Source organism: Piliocolobus tephrosceles, chromosome 1 (assembly GCF_002776525.5).
Source record: "Piliocolobus tephrosceles isolate RC106 chromosome 1, ASM277652v3, whole genome shotgun sequence".
NCBI lineage: Eukaryota > Metazoa > Chordata > Mammalia > Primates > Cercopithecidae > Piliocolobus > Piliocolobus tephrosceles.
In genome coordinates, this window is record NC_045434.1 from 172,152,290 (window position 1) to 172,166,372 (window position 14,083).

Below are 14,083 nucleotides of genomic sequence, written 5' to 3' on the forward strand. Positions count from 1 at the left end.
TCACAGCTCCACTCTACTGCCAACCTGCCCTAATTAGAAAGGATGGAAAGTCTCTGATTCCCCTTGATGAGTGTGTAAGAAGCACAATGATTACATGGTTTACTGTTTGCACTTAATGTTCTGACGTTCTTCAAGTTCCCCTTAATAAGGCAGACTCCAATTCTCCTGTTTTGTAACCCCATTAGGCTGCCAAATCTCCTCCATACCTAAAAATTTTCCACTCACCTCCAACAATAACCAAACCCCCTTCCCAAGTCAACAAATCAAAACTCTTTTATTCTTCTTTGTAGAATATGTATGACTGCAGGGAGGTGATAAATAAAATGACAGATGCAAATCTGCCTGATTTTCCTCTGAATTCAGGAGACACATCACATTGTAGTAAGCACATTTTCCAAATCAGCAGCAAAATATGCTGATAAATGCTACCATTTGCTGTACTCTTCCCATCACTAATGACTCTCCTTCTGATGTGCATATAGAAAAGTTAATTTAGCTAATCAATATCTTGGGATTTTCTTGGATATGCCTAAATGAGGCTGGGTTTTTATTATGCTTAAATTGTAGACAGCATCCATGTCAATACAGTGCTTGCACAATAAAGAAAAGGTGAATATACTGAAGAGTATTTCATGACAAGAGAATATCAGAAGTGAAAAAAAACACTCCAAGTCTAGTCTTCTTTGTTTAGCTAAGCAGTGACCTGTTTAATACAAAAAAAATTATCTTTTTAATGCACAGTATGCTATTTTCCAAAACAAAAGATTCTGAGCTCTAATTATGTTTTCCCTGTACTAAAAAATTTCACTCCCTAGGTATACAAGCTGAGTTGGTTTGTAAAGGGGAGGAGTCAGTTTAGTATTTTGGGGTAAACTGCCAGAGATAAAGTACAAATTCGACAATTCACAATTAGGTAGTGCTGGCTTCAAGTACCAGCTCCCTTAACTTGGAAGCTAAGTCACGTTGGCAAGTAATTCAATTTCTCCTAAGTTCAAGTTTCTGCATCTGTAAAGTGGCCATCTTGAGGATTACATGAGACTCCGTCTACTGATCTCAGCACAATGCTTGGCACACAGTAAGTTCTCAAAAGCACTGGCCATTACGATTCTCCAAGATAACTTGATTTATTATTTAAATGAGCTACTATATTTAAAGCATTATTATAGTGCCCAGTACACACATTAAGACACACATAAAAAATAAAAGCTGCTGCAGTTATTCTTATATGTCTGCTGGGTGTTGTAAGAAATTATGCCAATAAACTCACCCTGGGGCTGAATTCACATTTTGGGAATGAGTTTAAGGAATTTTTATATCTTAGGAGTTTTCAGAGCCTTTCATTGTTTATACAGTTATCTCAGAAGTAAAATTCAACCAAATTCCCATAGTGTTCCTATAAGTCCAGTACATGAAAATATATAAGGTACATTAAAACAATCCAGAGCCCTCACTCCCCTCTCCTCTTCAACCCAATAGACTGTACTCTGTCGTGACTCAAGGCCTAGATGCTCTAATAGATACTGTCACCACTGCTGTGGTCCATGTCCCACATCTCTCCTACTGAGAGAGACACACACAGGATTGTTAGCACTTTCAGAAATTTGAGAAAGAACACAAGTTACCCAATGTTACTGCATCAAAACTGAGTTGGTTTCTTTAATTAGGTTGTAAATTCAGATACAAAGGTAGCAGCACAATATCCACCCTCTTGTCCACAGTAGCAAAGGTTATTTATTTGGCCTTATTCTTTTTCCACTAAATGATATTAATTAAACCAAAGAGATGTATTATAAAGGAAGAAATGAAGACATGGATTAGAAGTGGTGTTTAGGAAATGTTGTCTTTGTCCATTGGGGTAAAACTCTAACTGACTTAATTTTTTGCTATGCTTAACTTCATTTGGCCATGCTGCTTCATATTAGACCACTGCTTCCAAAGAGACATGTTCCAGCTCTACTTCTTTTGTCCAAAACACAGAGGAACACAAAATGCTTTTGTTCTTTGACTAAAATTTTAGCTCTATTCCTTTGCCTTTCTTTCCTCTACCTAAATCCTTACCCTATCTTTTAAACTTTCCCCAACAGCTCCAGCTAACACCAACCTTACCTCTTCCAACCACCCATAGCACTTATGTATTAATAGCATGTTCCATATACTTGTCTCTTAATAGATTCAGTTTTGTTATTGATAATGTTCAGTTTGGTCTGTCCTGTCCTCAAAAAATCCCCTTCAGAGCTCACACTCACTTGAAATGAATAGAAAACTATTCTTAAAAAGTAGACTGTGGCCGGGTGCAGTGGCTCACGCCTGTAATCTCAGCATGTTGGGAGGCCGAGGCAGGCGGATCACAAGGTCAGGAGTTCGAAACCAGCCTGGCCAACACAGTGAAACCCCATCTCTACTAAAAATACAAAAATTAGCCGGGCGTGGTGGTGGGTGCCTGTAGTCACAGCTACTTGGGAAGCTAACGCAGGAGAATCACTTGAATCCAGGAGGTGGAGGTTGCAGTGAGCCGAGATCGTACCACTGCACTCCAGCCTAGGAGACAGAGTGAGACTTCAACTCGAAACAAACAAACAAAAAAAAGTACACTGCATGGATACACAGAGAGTGACATGAGGTAAAAATATGATTCTTTTTTATCACTGTGATGCAAATAATCACACATAATTCTTTTTTATCACTGTGATGCAAATAATCACACAATGTAAATAGGCAGGTCAAAACTGTTTGCTCTCTTACACTGATTTCTTTTTTCTTTTCTTTTTTTTTTTGAGACCGAGTTTTGCGCTTGTCGCCCAGGCTGGAGTGCAGTCCAGCTCAATGCAACCTCCGCCTCCCAGGTTCAAGCAATTCTCCTACCTTAGCCTCCCAAGTAGCTGGGATTACAGACACCCACCACCATGCCCAGCTAATTTTTGTATTTTTAGTAGAGACAGGGTTTCACCATGTTGGCCAGGCTGGTCTTAAACTCCTGACCTCAGGTAATCCACCTGCTTTGGCCTCCCGAAGTGCTGGGATTCCAGGCATGAGTCACTGCACCCCGCCTAATTTCTTTCTAGAGATTTTTCTTTTTTTCTTTCCTTATTTGTTTTGGGGTGGTAACAAGATAAACACTTATAAAAATGCAAAAAAGGCAAAGAAATAATAATAATAATCCAGCTCTGCTGATTTGAAGACATACCCTGAGCCACCTAACCTTGCCTTGGTCAAGTCACATGTTTTCTCCCCTAAAATACTGATCACATAGGAACTTGCATTCAGTAAGCCAATCTCAATGTTTACAAAACAGAACCAAAATGGTAACAAAACAAAAAATAAAAATATGAAACTAAATCAACTCCTTGGAGTCCATGGGAATAATATAATTTCTACCAGGTATTTGGTGTTCTTTGCCAGAGTTTCTAGGTTGTGTGAACTCAGTGGGTCACATGCCACTTCCTTTTTTTTCCCCAGCAGCAGAGACTGCAGGTAGATGAAGAAGAAAAACTAAATACTTAGTTTCCAATGCCATCATGTGTCATGGATGTACACAAAAGCAACTCAGGATATGCCTTTCTTCTCCCTGGTACCTGGATTATCCTGATAAGTGTCCTTTCCCAGTTGGAAAAAGAAAAATGTAATGTCTCTGAGAAGATAAGTAACAGAGATATCCAAAAGTATCTTAAAACTGGCATTTTCAGTAAATTTGGTTCTACTCTAAAGGAAGACAAAGGCTGAGTTATATCCCCAGAGGATGATAAATGTTGTTATCTTTGCCTCCCTTTATACACCTGAGTCTTGTTTAAAGCCATGGTACATTAGATAGACTCTCCAGAGGGTGCCCAACAATCTCTGCTCAGAAGAACACAATGTTGCATTGGGTTATGAAGTGGGGGTTAGGCAGGGTCTTTACCCTGTACATGTCTCCAAATAAAATCATGCTTTTGGAAACTAGGGGTGACGCCCAGCTCCACCACCTGCTAATAACTGTGTTGCCTGGGGAAATCACTAAGCTTCAGTTTCCTCATCTAAGAAAATAGAAGCTGTTCTCCGTGTTCAATGAAATAGGGTATGTCCAGCACTTAGCAAGTATCCAGCACAGAGGAAGTGCTTGATAAATGGTGATGTTTATGTCCTCAGCACATAACACTTAAGTCCACGCCCAAATTTCTTCTATCTGTTCTCAAACGGAGAATTCATTGACAATTCACAGCCAGGGATGAATCTAGCCTGCTGGTAAGGCTATCAGCAGAGTCACTTCCTCTCTCTCTAAAGAGATTTTAACGTTACAGAAGCCAGAACCTTCTAAGGGAATCCATTACATTCTCTTAGGGAGTGGTTGGGGCTGGAAAATCTTAATCTTGAATTCTTATCTCTTTGCCACCTCCCACCCCCCAATCCTCCCACTGGATATTTAGAACTCCTTGTAAACTTCACAGGATCGAGATGCATTGAGATCTGTAGGAGGTGTTGGAGGAAAAGGGGGGACTGGGATGTTAAAAATCAGGGCAACAAAAATACCCATGATGTCATTTACCCTGACTTCTGAACCACCAGCTGCAGCGTCTCCATTTGCCTAGTGTGATATACCTCACCTCTTCCAGTCTGCATTGTGACCTAACCCCAAATGTTGGCCTCTGGGAGGTCCTCCACTAGAGCGATTCCTACTCCTTCTCCATTTCCCCACAGCCCTATCTCTCCCTCCTTCTCTGACTTTTAGCATAGCCAATTAAACCTGAACAACGGGTGGATGGAGGAAATATGCTGCATCTATGGAATGGTACAGCAGGGACTAGTTTCACTGTTAATTTAAAATGCTAGAATTAATTAGGTAGTGTAAATGAAGAATTTAATAAGCACTCTTTACAACCACAAGTTTTACTTTTATTAAACACTGCTACCAAATGAGGGCAAATATCTCTGGTCTCTCTCTATATTTCTCTGCCTCATTCCCATAAGGTCTCTACAAATAAAAATTTTTTGGGCCTGAATTTAAGACGGATGCATAATTACAAATTTATGCCTGAATTGTATTTCTGCTTTCAACCCCATAAGTTTCTTCTTTAAGCTCAGATGCTACTGTATGTCTCTGCTTGTGCTGGAGAGGGTGCTAAACAAACCAAAGTTGACAATTTTGGTTTTGTATACCAAATTAAAGGCTGTCTTCGAAGCTGTCACTCCTATTCAAATCTACTCGGTGAACTACCAAATTAGCATTCTTTCAGTAAAGGAATCTGCTTGTTTAAACATGTGTCTTTAGAAAACAAGGAACAACACCATGAATCAGTACTTCTCAAAAATCTCACTACAGTTCTGAAGGAATTCTGAAAAGGTGATTAATAATATTCACTAATATAGCTGGCAGACTCTGTATTTTGAAGGTAAGGCTACACTAAAAATACATTTCCTATATAGGAGTAGGAGGAAAAATCATATGGTTAACTGGTTTTAATTTGGTTTGAATTATCATCCTATTACATAAAGATTATTCAGGAATCTAAATATTGGCTTTCTGAACGTATGGGAAATTCTGTTTAAGGATAGATGTTCCAGTGCTCTGGTACAAGATCATCAAAGCCTGGCCCTATTTGGAGAACTTGATAGATATATTTTTTTCTGTTCTGGCCACTTTCCTTGAAGCATACTAGCTGTACTTATAATAATAGATGTATTTACTGAGGCACCACTAAGCAATAGACACTGTGCTAGATGCAATATATCTAGTCTCTCATTTAATCCTCACAATAAGCCCTTTGAGACAAGCATTATCTTACAATTTTTCAAATAAGAAAATTATATCTGGAGCGTTATGTGACTTATATTTTGGAAAGTGGCAGTGGTATTTAAGTTTTATGATTTTGCAAACTACTTAATTTATAAGGGGAACAAATTTACATGTGAATTATGAGAACAGAAGAATATATACAATTACACGCACACATATAGAATGTATTCTCTGATTTAAAATAAACATGATGTATATCCCTATTTTAATGACACAGCTTCCTTTTTTTAAAAAAAACTATAGGACAGTTGCTGATTAATTAAACTGTCTAGAGAAAGAAAACAAAAGTCAATACTCAAAACTGACAAGTATTCAAAGTTGGATATGAATGATTTCAGGAGTGGAGTATCACACAGTAGCAGCTTCACTGCCATCGTGATGTAGCCTAATATATCTCTAAGAAAATATTCTCACTGCCAATAAGATTACAGGGAAACTTTCCCCCAAAGAATTATAGTGTCAGTGTCTGGCAAACATTTGGTTCTCAATGAATAGTTGTCAATTAGGAAAAAATCAGAACCTAAAAATTTCATGTATTGAAGTTGTACAGGGTGTTGATTCACTTTCAAATAAAAATTCCCTCACTTCTTAAAGAGCATCTTCAAAACGAACAGACAGATGACATAAAACAAAATACCTCAAATGCAGATCTTCATTAAGTATCTCCCTCCTACTGCAGAGTAGTTGTATTCCAGAATAATCTGCTATCCTTAGGGCCTGTTTCTCCCCAGGGACAAGGGCAGTTGTGTCAACCGTCCACACATCCACAGTGGCCCCCTTTAAAACACTTGTTTCAGGCACTTGGAAGAACATTGGGCACACATGAAGCAAATATTGAGCGGAGAAGAATACATGAACAAAACTAGTGTAAAGTATAGGGAGAGCAGAGTGTAGGACTGGAAACTATAGAACAAAGGGAGGGAATGGATGATTAAGAATAAAAGGAGACAAAATCAAAAGATCATTTTACATGAAGATGAAGATGTGCCAAAATCTTCATCTGCTTCCCAGCAGTACCAGTCTACAATAAGGTCTTATGTGGTGTATGTGGTGTAAGTTTATGACTGTGCATCCGTGCCATCCTGCAAGCAGGGTACATGATATAGACACTCAGGTGCATCATCACACATGTGCATTTCTGCTAAGATCTGCACATCTAATGGAACAACATAGCTTCAAATCCTGTGCATACCTGTAATTTTGTCTCTCACAAGTTTGCAGGATTCTATTTCACCGATGCTCCCAAAGAGACTCCTGAATTCTTCTTGGGTCATATTCTGGGGTAAATAGTTGACGATGAGGTTGGTTTTGCTGTCATCTGTGGTTGCCCCTGTTTGCATGGGAGAAGGACAGTTTCTGTTGTTGCTGGAGGGTCCATTGCTTGTATTGGATGTCGGACCATTTGACACCTGAGGCTCCATGGTGCTAATTATCTAAATAAAAATAAAAACAATTGAAAAAGCCTTTTGAAATCTCAGACACAATCAAAGTCTCTTTTAAAAGTTTATTTATTTTTTTGAAAAGAGAAGATAAAGCAAGATGGAGCAAGAGACTGGGTTGTGAACACAGCCAATTTAGAAGCATGTTTTTAACCAAAATGTTAAACTCCCCTTTCTATTTTTAGGCCAGCCCATAGATTTTGAACACAGACTAGAATGCAGTAGGAACTCTCCCATTATTTTGTTAATGAAAAGCTAATTCCTGTTTTCATTACACAATCACTCTCAGAAATGTATACTTAAGCCACACCAAATTATAATTAAAATGTAAAGTAATAATCATGATTAAAATTATAGTTCCATTAAAGCTGAAAAAGCTAAATATAGAGGGCTACACTCACAAGATCAAATACAGTACCTGTTTATTAACTATCTCATAAAATAAAATGACATTAAATTAAGTGAGGTTGTTCAATATGGGAAGGGTTTAAATTTTCACTGATGCTTAATCACTGATCAAACTTTAGATTTTTATAGATACATGCTAGGGAGCTGCAAAGTCCTCTAAGGCCTTTTTTTTTTTTTTTTAATCTAGCCATTCTGTTATTGTTTCTCCCAGACCTCTAATAAAACAAAAGACATGGAGGCAAAGTTTTCTCTAGGTCTCCACCTTAGGTCCGGCACCGCCTGAGGCTGTCCACTCACATATTACTCAAAAAGGACTTTATCTTGATTAAAATATTTAATTAAACAAAGATTTCTGGCTGGTGTGAATGTTCTAGGCAGCATGCATGAGAATAAAAAATGAATGAATCCCTGTCTTCAAGGAGCTAATAGCCTATAGAGGACACAGACAGGTAAACAGCTGGTGTAGGGCAATGACCATGCAATACAGAAGCAATTACTTCTGCTTACAGGATAGGGAGATTCAGGGAAAGTTCTGAGAAGATGCTAGAATGGGGTTTTATAAGAAAAATGAGTTTAAGCTCATGAAGTCAGGTCATGAAGATGCTCTGTATGGGATGACAAACATGGAGAATTGCAAAATTGCAGAGCCAGAAGGCGCTTAAGGGAACAAAATCTAGCTCAACACTCTCACATTGGACATGAAGCCCAGAGATGTCCAATTACTTCTCTGTTATCATAGAAAAATGAGGGCAAAGTCCAGGCCTGCACCCGGGTTTCCTGGCCCCAAACGCAGCCCATAATTTGCAACTTTCCATCCTCTATTTGTCCATCATAAAATGGCTTCCATCTCCTCAGAAATTGATCATCAACTCTTTGGAAATGAAATCATGCTCTGCCACTTACTAGCTGTGTGACCTTGGGCAAGGGACTTAAACCCTAAGAGCCTTCATTTTTCTCATTTGAAAAATGGGAACAATGCCACCTGTCTTGCAAAGCGGTAAGGACCGATCCAGTGATATGACTTATGTAAAGCACCAGAACAGAGGTGGGCGCATAACCACAGTCACTGATGTTTATTAGTTACTCTGCCAATCATCCAATGTGACTTCTCTCATTGTCTCCTCACAGAAGGCAATGAGGCATATTCCAATATTCTTTACATCTTATAGATGACGAAACCAAGGCATAGCAGACATCCGATAACTAGTAGCTTCCATTATTATTACCATTTGCCCGCTCAGAGGATTTGGGGGGGAAGCATTTTCATTTACTATAACATACATGTAAAAAAGTGTATGAATCTTAAGGGTACAACACAAAGAATGTTTACAAAGTGAACACAATTCACAACTGGGTAGCTACCTTTCAGATCACAATATAGAACATGACTGGCACCCCAAAAGCCTTTCTCAGGTTCTCACCCCTGTCATTTACCTCACCCCTCAAAGGTAACCACTATTCTGAACTCTAGTCCACAGATTTGTTTTACCTATTTTTTTCACCTTTATATACAAGGAATCATACAACACATACTCTTTTGTGTCTTTTCACACATGTATGGAGTGTCATCTGCTCTGTTACATGTAACAATACACTGTTCTTCCCACTGCCATAGCAATTTCCATTGTATGGAAATATTACATTTTATTTATCTGTTGATGAATATTTGGATTGTTTCTAATTTTGAACTACTATAGATAATGCTGCTATGAGCATTATGTACATGTCTTTTGATAGAAAAATGTACATATTCTATTGGGGATAGTCCTAGGATTCTATTTTTGGGGTCATAGGGTGTATGCATATTCAGCTTCAGTAGATACTGCCAACAGTATTTCAAAGTGGCTGTATCCATTTATATTCCCACCAGCAGAGTTTGAAAGTTCCAGTTGCTCCACATCCTCATCAATGTTCAGAAACCATTTTTTGTTTTTGTTTTTGTTTATTTTTTCATCTGAAGCAGAGTGGCATAGTGAAAATGGAATGAGTGTTTGAGTCAAGACAACAGATGATTTAAAATCCGAGTTCTAGGCCAGGTGCGGTGGTTCATGCTTGTAATCCCAACACTTTGGGAGGCCGAGGTGGGTGGATCACCTGAGGTCAGGAGTTCAAGACCTGCCTGACCAACATGGAGAAACCCAGTCTCTACTGAAAATACAAAATTAGCCAGGTGTGTGTGTGGTGGCGCACGCCTGTAATCCCAGCTACTTATGAGGCTGAGGCAGGAGAATCACTTGAACCTGGGCGGTAGAGGGTGCAATGAGCCAAGATTGCATCACTGCACTCCAGCCTGGGCAACAGGAGTAAAACTCCATCTCAAAAAAGAAAAAGAAAAATCTTAGTTCTACCACTTATTAGCTGTGTGATCTAAGGCAGGTTACTTCAATACTCTGAGCCGCAGTTTCCTCTTCAGCAAAACTGGAATAAAAAGCTTGCCATGCAGGGTTATCTTCAGGATGAGACATAATGTACATTAAATGTCTAAAATACAAAGGGCCCAGAGGCATCATAACGATTATTCCTCATCATGCCCCACGTAGGTGAGTGTTACTCTAATTCTTTCATCTTCTGATGGTTACAAATGATAAACGAAACAAAAAGGAAAACATGAAATCCTCAAGAGAAGCCAAGGAAATAAAGCAGACTGAGAAAGATGGGGAGCATCTAAGATTCTTTACCATCATGTAAGTAATTTAAGTGGCTCCACTTCTCCCATCACCAGAATTTTCTTCTTGGCTTCAGGTCAACTTTAGGATTCTAGAAAGCTGGTCCAGACAGCAAGGAGAAAGCAAAAAGCTTCTGAGAAGAATCTTAAATCAAGCTCCCCTCAGGACTGACAGAAGTTGCACCCAGCAAAGCCTACTCAGCCGCTTTGCCTTTGAGGCAAGGGTCCAGGAAAAGAATCAGGGAGATGGGCCCCAGGGAAGGAGGCATGCTAAAGGAGATGGCATTATAGAGCATCCTCACAACTCCTGGCTAGGGGGCAGGTTTCATTTCTGCCAAGCTGTGGGGCCTTCTGGGTCTTTGCAGTGCCTCCATTTGCTGTGTTGTCTCACTGCTTCACTGAATCAGGTGTCCAGGCAACAAACATAAGAAGCACTGCCAACTCGATAATGAACATGAAAATCAGAATTTATACATTCAGGAGGCCTGACCTCTATGTTTGATTTAATGGCAACCCCCACCCCCCCAGCCCTACAATCTTTAGAAACCCTTCTCTGTTCTCTACCTTTTTCAGGTTACCCTTCTTTCAGCTGCCCGACAAACACCTAGAAAATATCCCACAACAAGGCAGCTTATTTAGTGCTAATGATGGAGTATGTGGAAGAATTTCATGCTGAGATTCTGTGGGACCAAAGCTCTTAAAGGTCACCTGACAGTCAGGTTCATCTTTCATTTTCAGACACGTGGTGAAAGCCAGTGCTTGTCCACGGGAACATCTCACAGGTCCACCTGCTCCAGGAAGGCCTATGAAGTAACAAGGCTGCAGCAAAGTAATTTCAGTCCCCCCATCAGCTTTGTGGCTCTCCTTACATTCTATGTGGATTTCCTAATTTATGTTGACTCCTGGAGGTGAGTTCTGTCTGTAGATTAGACAGCCCAACTGGTCCCCACTAGCTCCTAAAAGGAGTCATGAGATACAATGTTCACTACTGAGCTACTTCAGCTGACCACATCTGAAAATTAGGCCAAGTCATTCTCATCCAATGTAGACAGAGCTCTCTTTGCTCTGCATCTACGCTACACAGTTATTCTTTTGTGTATCCAGAAGGAACAGATGAAAACACACAAACGGACACATACAAAGAGAGTTTTCTCAATAAAAATGTACAGTCTGAAAGCTGAGAAACATTTGCAAATGTGTTAATATACATCCTATAATAAGACCCCTCACGGGTCTTAATGATGCATCTTAGGATGCAACACAGGCTGAAAAAAAAATCAGAAATGTAACACTTCAGAATCAAATCTAATATGTGAATGAACCAAGAGGATTTTAAAACATTACCTGGAAAATAAGAGAAGTTGCCAAGATGTAAAGATATTAAATGCATGAATATGAAACTACAGCATTTTAAGGTTATGCGACAGACCTCAAAGAGAGGACACCTGTACTCTCTATTTGGGAAACAGAGGGACAGACTAGGGGTAGAAAAAATGTGTGTTGTTGGAAAGCACATCCTCCAGTAAGTACAGAGGCTGGCTGGGAAAATCAGAACACTTGATTCCTCAGGCTAACGCCTTTGATATTCTAACAGCACAATTTTCATTGCAAATAAATATATCAGTTACTCAAGTGTGCATATGTACTTTAATGAAACATTCTGTGTGGGTCTCACAGCCAACTTTGCAGCTGACCAGGTTCCAAGCCCCTGACTTGCCCTCTTTCCTCATTTGAATAGCAATTAAGAACAGAATTACAGTCAGCATCCAGGATAGAGCATTGAGGAGGTTCAGTTGACTTCAAACTCTAATGGTTGTACAAAGCACTACATTAAATCTTTTATGTTTCTGTGATATATTTTAAGAAACATTATACAGGCAGAAAATTTCAGGGATAAACTATTAGAGCGGTACACAATAACGTAGGCACTCAAATCCTGTCATTGTAAATGTCGATGGTTTGAATGACTAATTACTCACACTCAATGCATTAACCTCACCCCTCCCACCACTCTTTTCTGCAAAATATACAACAAAAGCAAGAGGGAATGCTTCAGATGTGCAGCTGCTGGATCATCACCATGGTCGTTTATCTCTGCAGAGGGGAGGTAAGGAGTGGAGGCTCAGCCAGCCTCCTGCTCCTGGAAAATAAAAAGCCACCCCTCTCTTCCACCTCTCTCAACACAATCCAGGCTCCTTTTGTCTACCCAAGTTAACCGTAACACTACTTCCTGGATATGTTAGGTCATACGCACATTTAAAAAGGGTTTATTTCCACTATGGCTAGATCTGAGTATGTTAGACAAACAGAGATGGAGCCGAGATCTGTGCTGGACTCTGGGGATACAGAGATAACAAAGACAAAGAGCAGGCCCTTCTTGAGTTCACAGTGTGGATGTGCAACAGATACCAGAGAACATTAGGGACCATGAAGCCCAACCCTGTCATTTTAATGTGGAGGAAACTGAGGACCAGAAGAGGGAAATGACTTGCCCAAGGTCACACTGCTAGTTAGAGTCAGAGATGGGATTGGAGCCCAGGTCTACAGATTACCTCTCTTGTGTATTCTTGTGACAATATGGGCATGTTCATTTGGATGAGGATTTACTTGTCCTCTTGGGCAAGGACTAATGGGTGGCCATATTACAGAAATGCACTTGAACAGGGAGGGCGTGGTGGCTCATGCCTATAATCCCAGCACTGTGGGAGGCTGTGGTGGGAGGATCACTTGAATCCAGGGGTTTGAGACCAGCCTGGACAACATAGTGAGACCTTGTCTCTACAAAAAGCAAAAAATAAATGTAGCTGGGCATGGTGGTCAGCTTGCCTGTAGTCCCAGCTACTTGGGAGGCTGAGGTGGGAGGATGGCTTGAACCTGAGAGATCGAGGCTGCAATGAGCTGAGATTGTGCCACTGCACTCTAACCTGGGAGACAGAGTGACTCTGTCTCAAGAAAAAAAAATGCACTTGAACAGACGTGTGGAGACTACCTCCATACTTTTCTGAGTATAGCACTTCACAGTTCATAAAAATTCATGACCTGAACTCTGAGGTCCACAGCACAGAGATCACATCTGTTTTGTTTATTACAGCATCTCCTGAATGTAGAACAAAGCCTAATAATTGGTATGTCCTAGATAAAGGACTGTAGAATGAATGAAAGTCCTTACATGTCCATTAGCTTAGTGGATCCCTCAAACAACCCTGTGAAGTAAAAGCCAATAAAGTAGTAATATCATCCCCATTTTACAGATAACAAAAGAGAACAGGACAGATAAGCAACCAGTCACCTATTGAGCACCTATTATATGCCAGGCATACACTTAAATATTATTTCAAATGCAGATATTTTTTCAATTTTTAAAATTGTGGTAAAATACACATAACAAAATTTGCCATCTAAATCGTTTCAAGTATACAGTTCAGTGGTATTAAGTACATTCATATTGCTTTGCAGCCATCACCAGAATTCTTGTCACCTTGTAAATCTGAAAGTATATACCCATTAAACAATACCTCCCCATTCCCCTAGTTTCCCCAGTTCCTGGCAACTACCATTCTACTTTTCATTTCTACGTCAAATGTAGATTTTAAGAATCACTCATTAGCCAGGAGTGGTGGCTCATGCCTGTACTCCCAGCACTTTGGGAGGCCGAGGTGAGTGGCTCACCTGAGATCAGGAGTTTGAGACCAACCTGGCCAACATGGCGAAACCCCATCTCTACTAAAAATACAAAAATTAGCCAGGCAAGATGGTGGGTGTGTGTGCCTGTAATCCCAGCTACTTGGGAGGCTGAAGGGGGAG

General features: G+C 39.9%; 1 protein-coding gene across 15 annotated transcripts in view; it reads right to left on the reverse strand.

The window, feature by feature from the left end:
* The window catches only part of ELAVL4 (ELAV like RNA binding protein 4), a 156,484-nt gene that overhangs the window by 50,486 nt on the left and 91,915 nt on the right, over positions 1-14,083 (reverse strand). For 11 of the 15 annotated variants that reach the window (XM_023187140.1, XM_023187132.2, XM_023187107.2 and 8 more), the window contains exon 2: positions 6,960-7,200. In XM_023187140.1, coding sequence (XP_023042908.1) covers positions 6,960-7,200 — 241 coding nt within the window. Of the gene's footprint in view, positions 1-6,959; positions 7,201-10,292; positions 10,380-14,083 lie in introns of all 15 variants that reach the window. The other 4 variants (XM_023187182.1, XM_023187168.1, XM_023187158.2 and 1 more) reach the window with 1 other exon arrangement.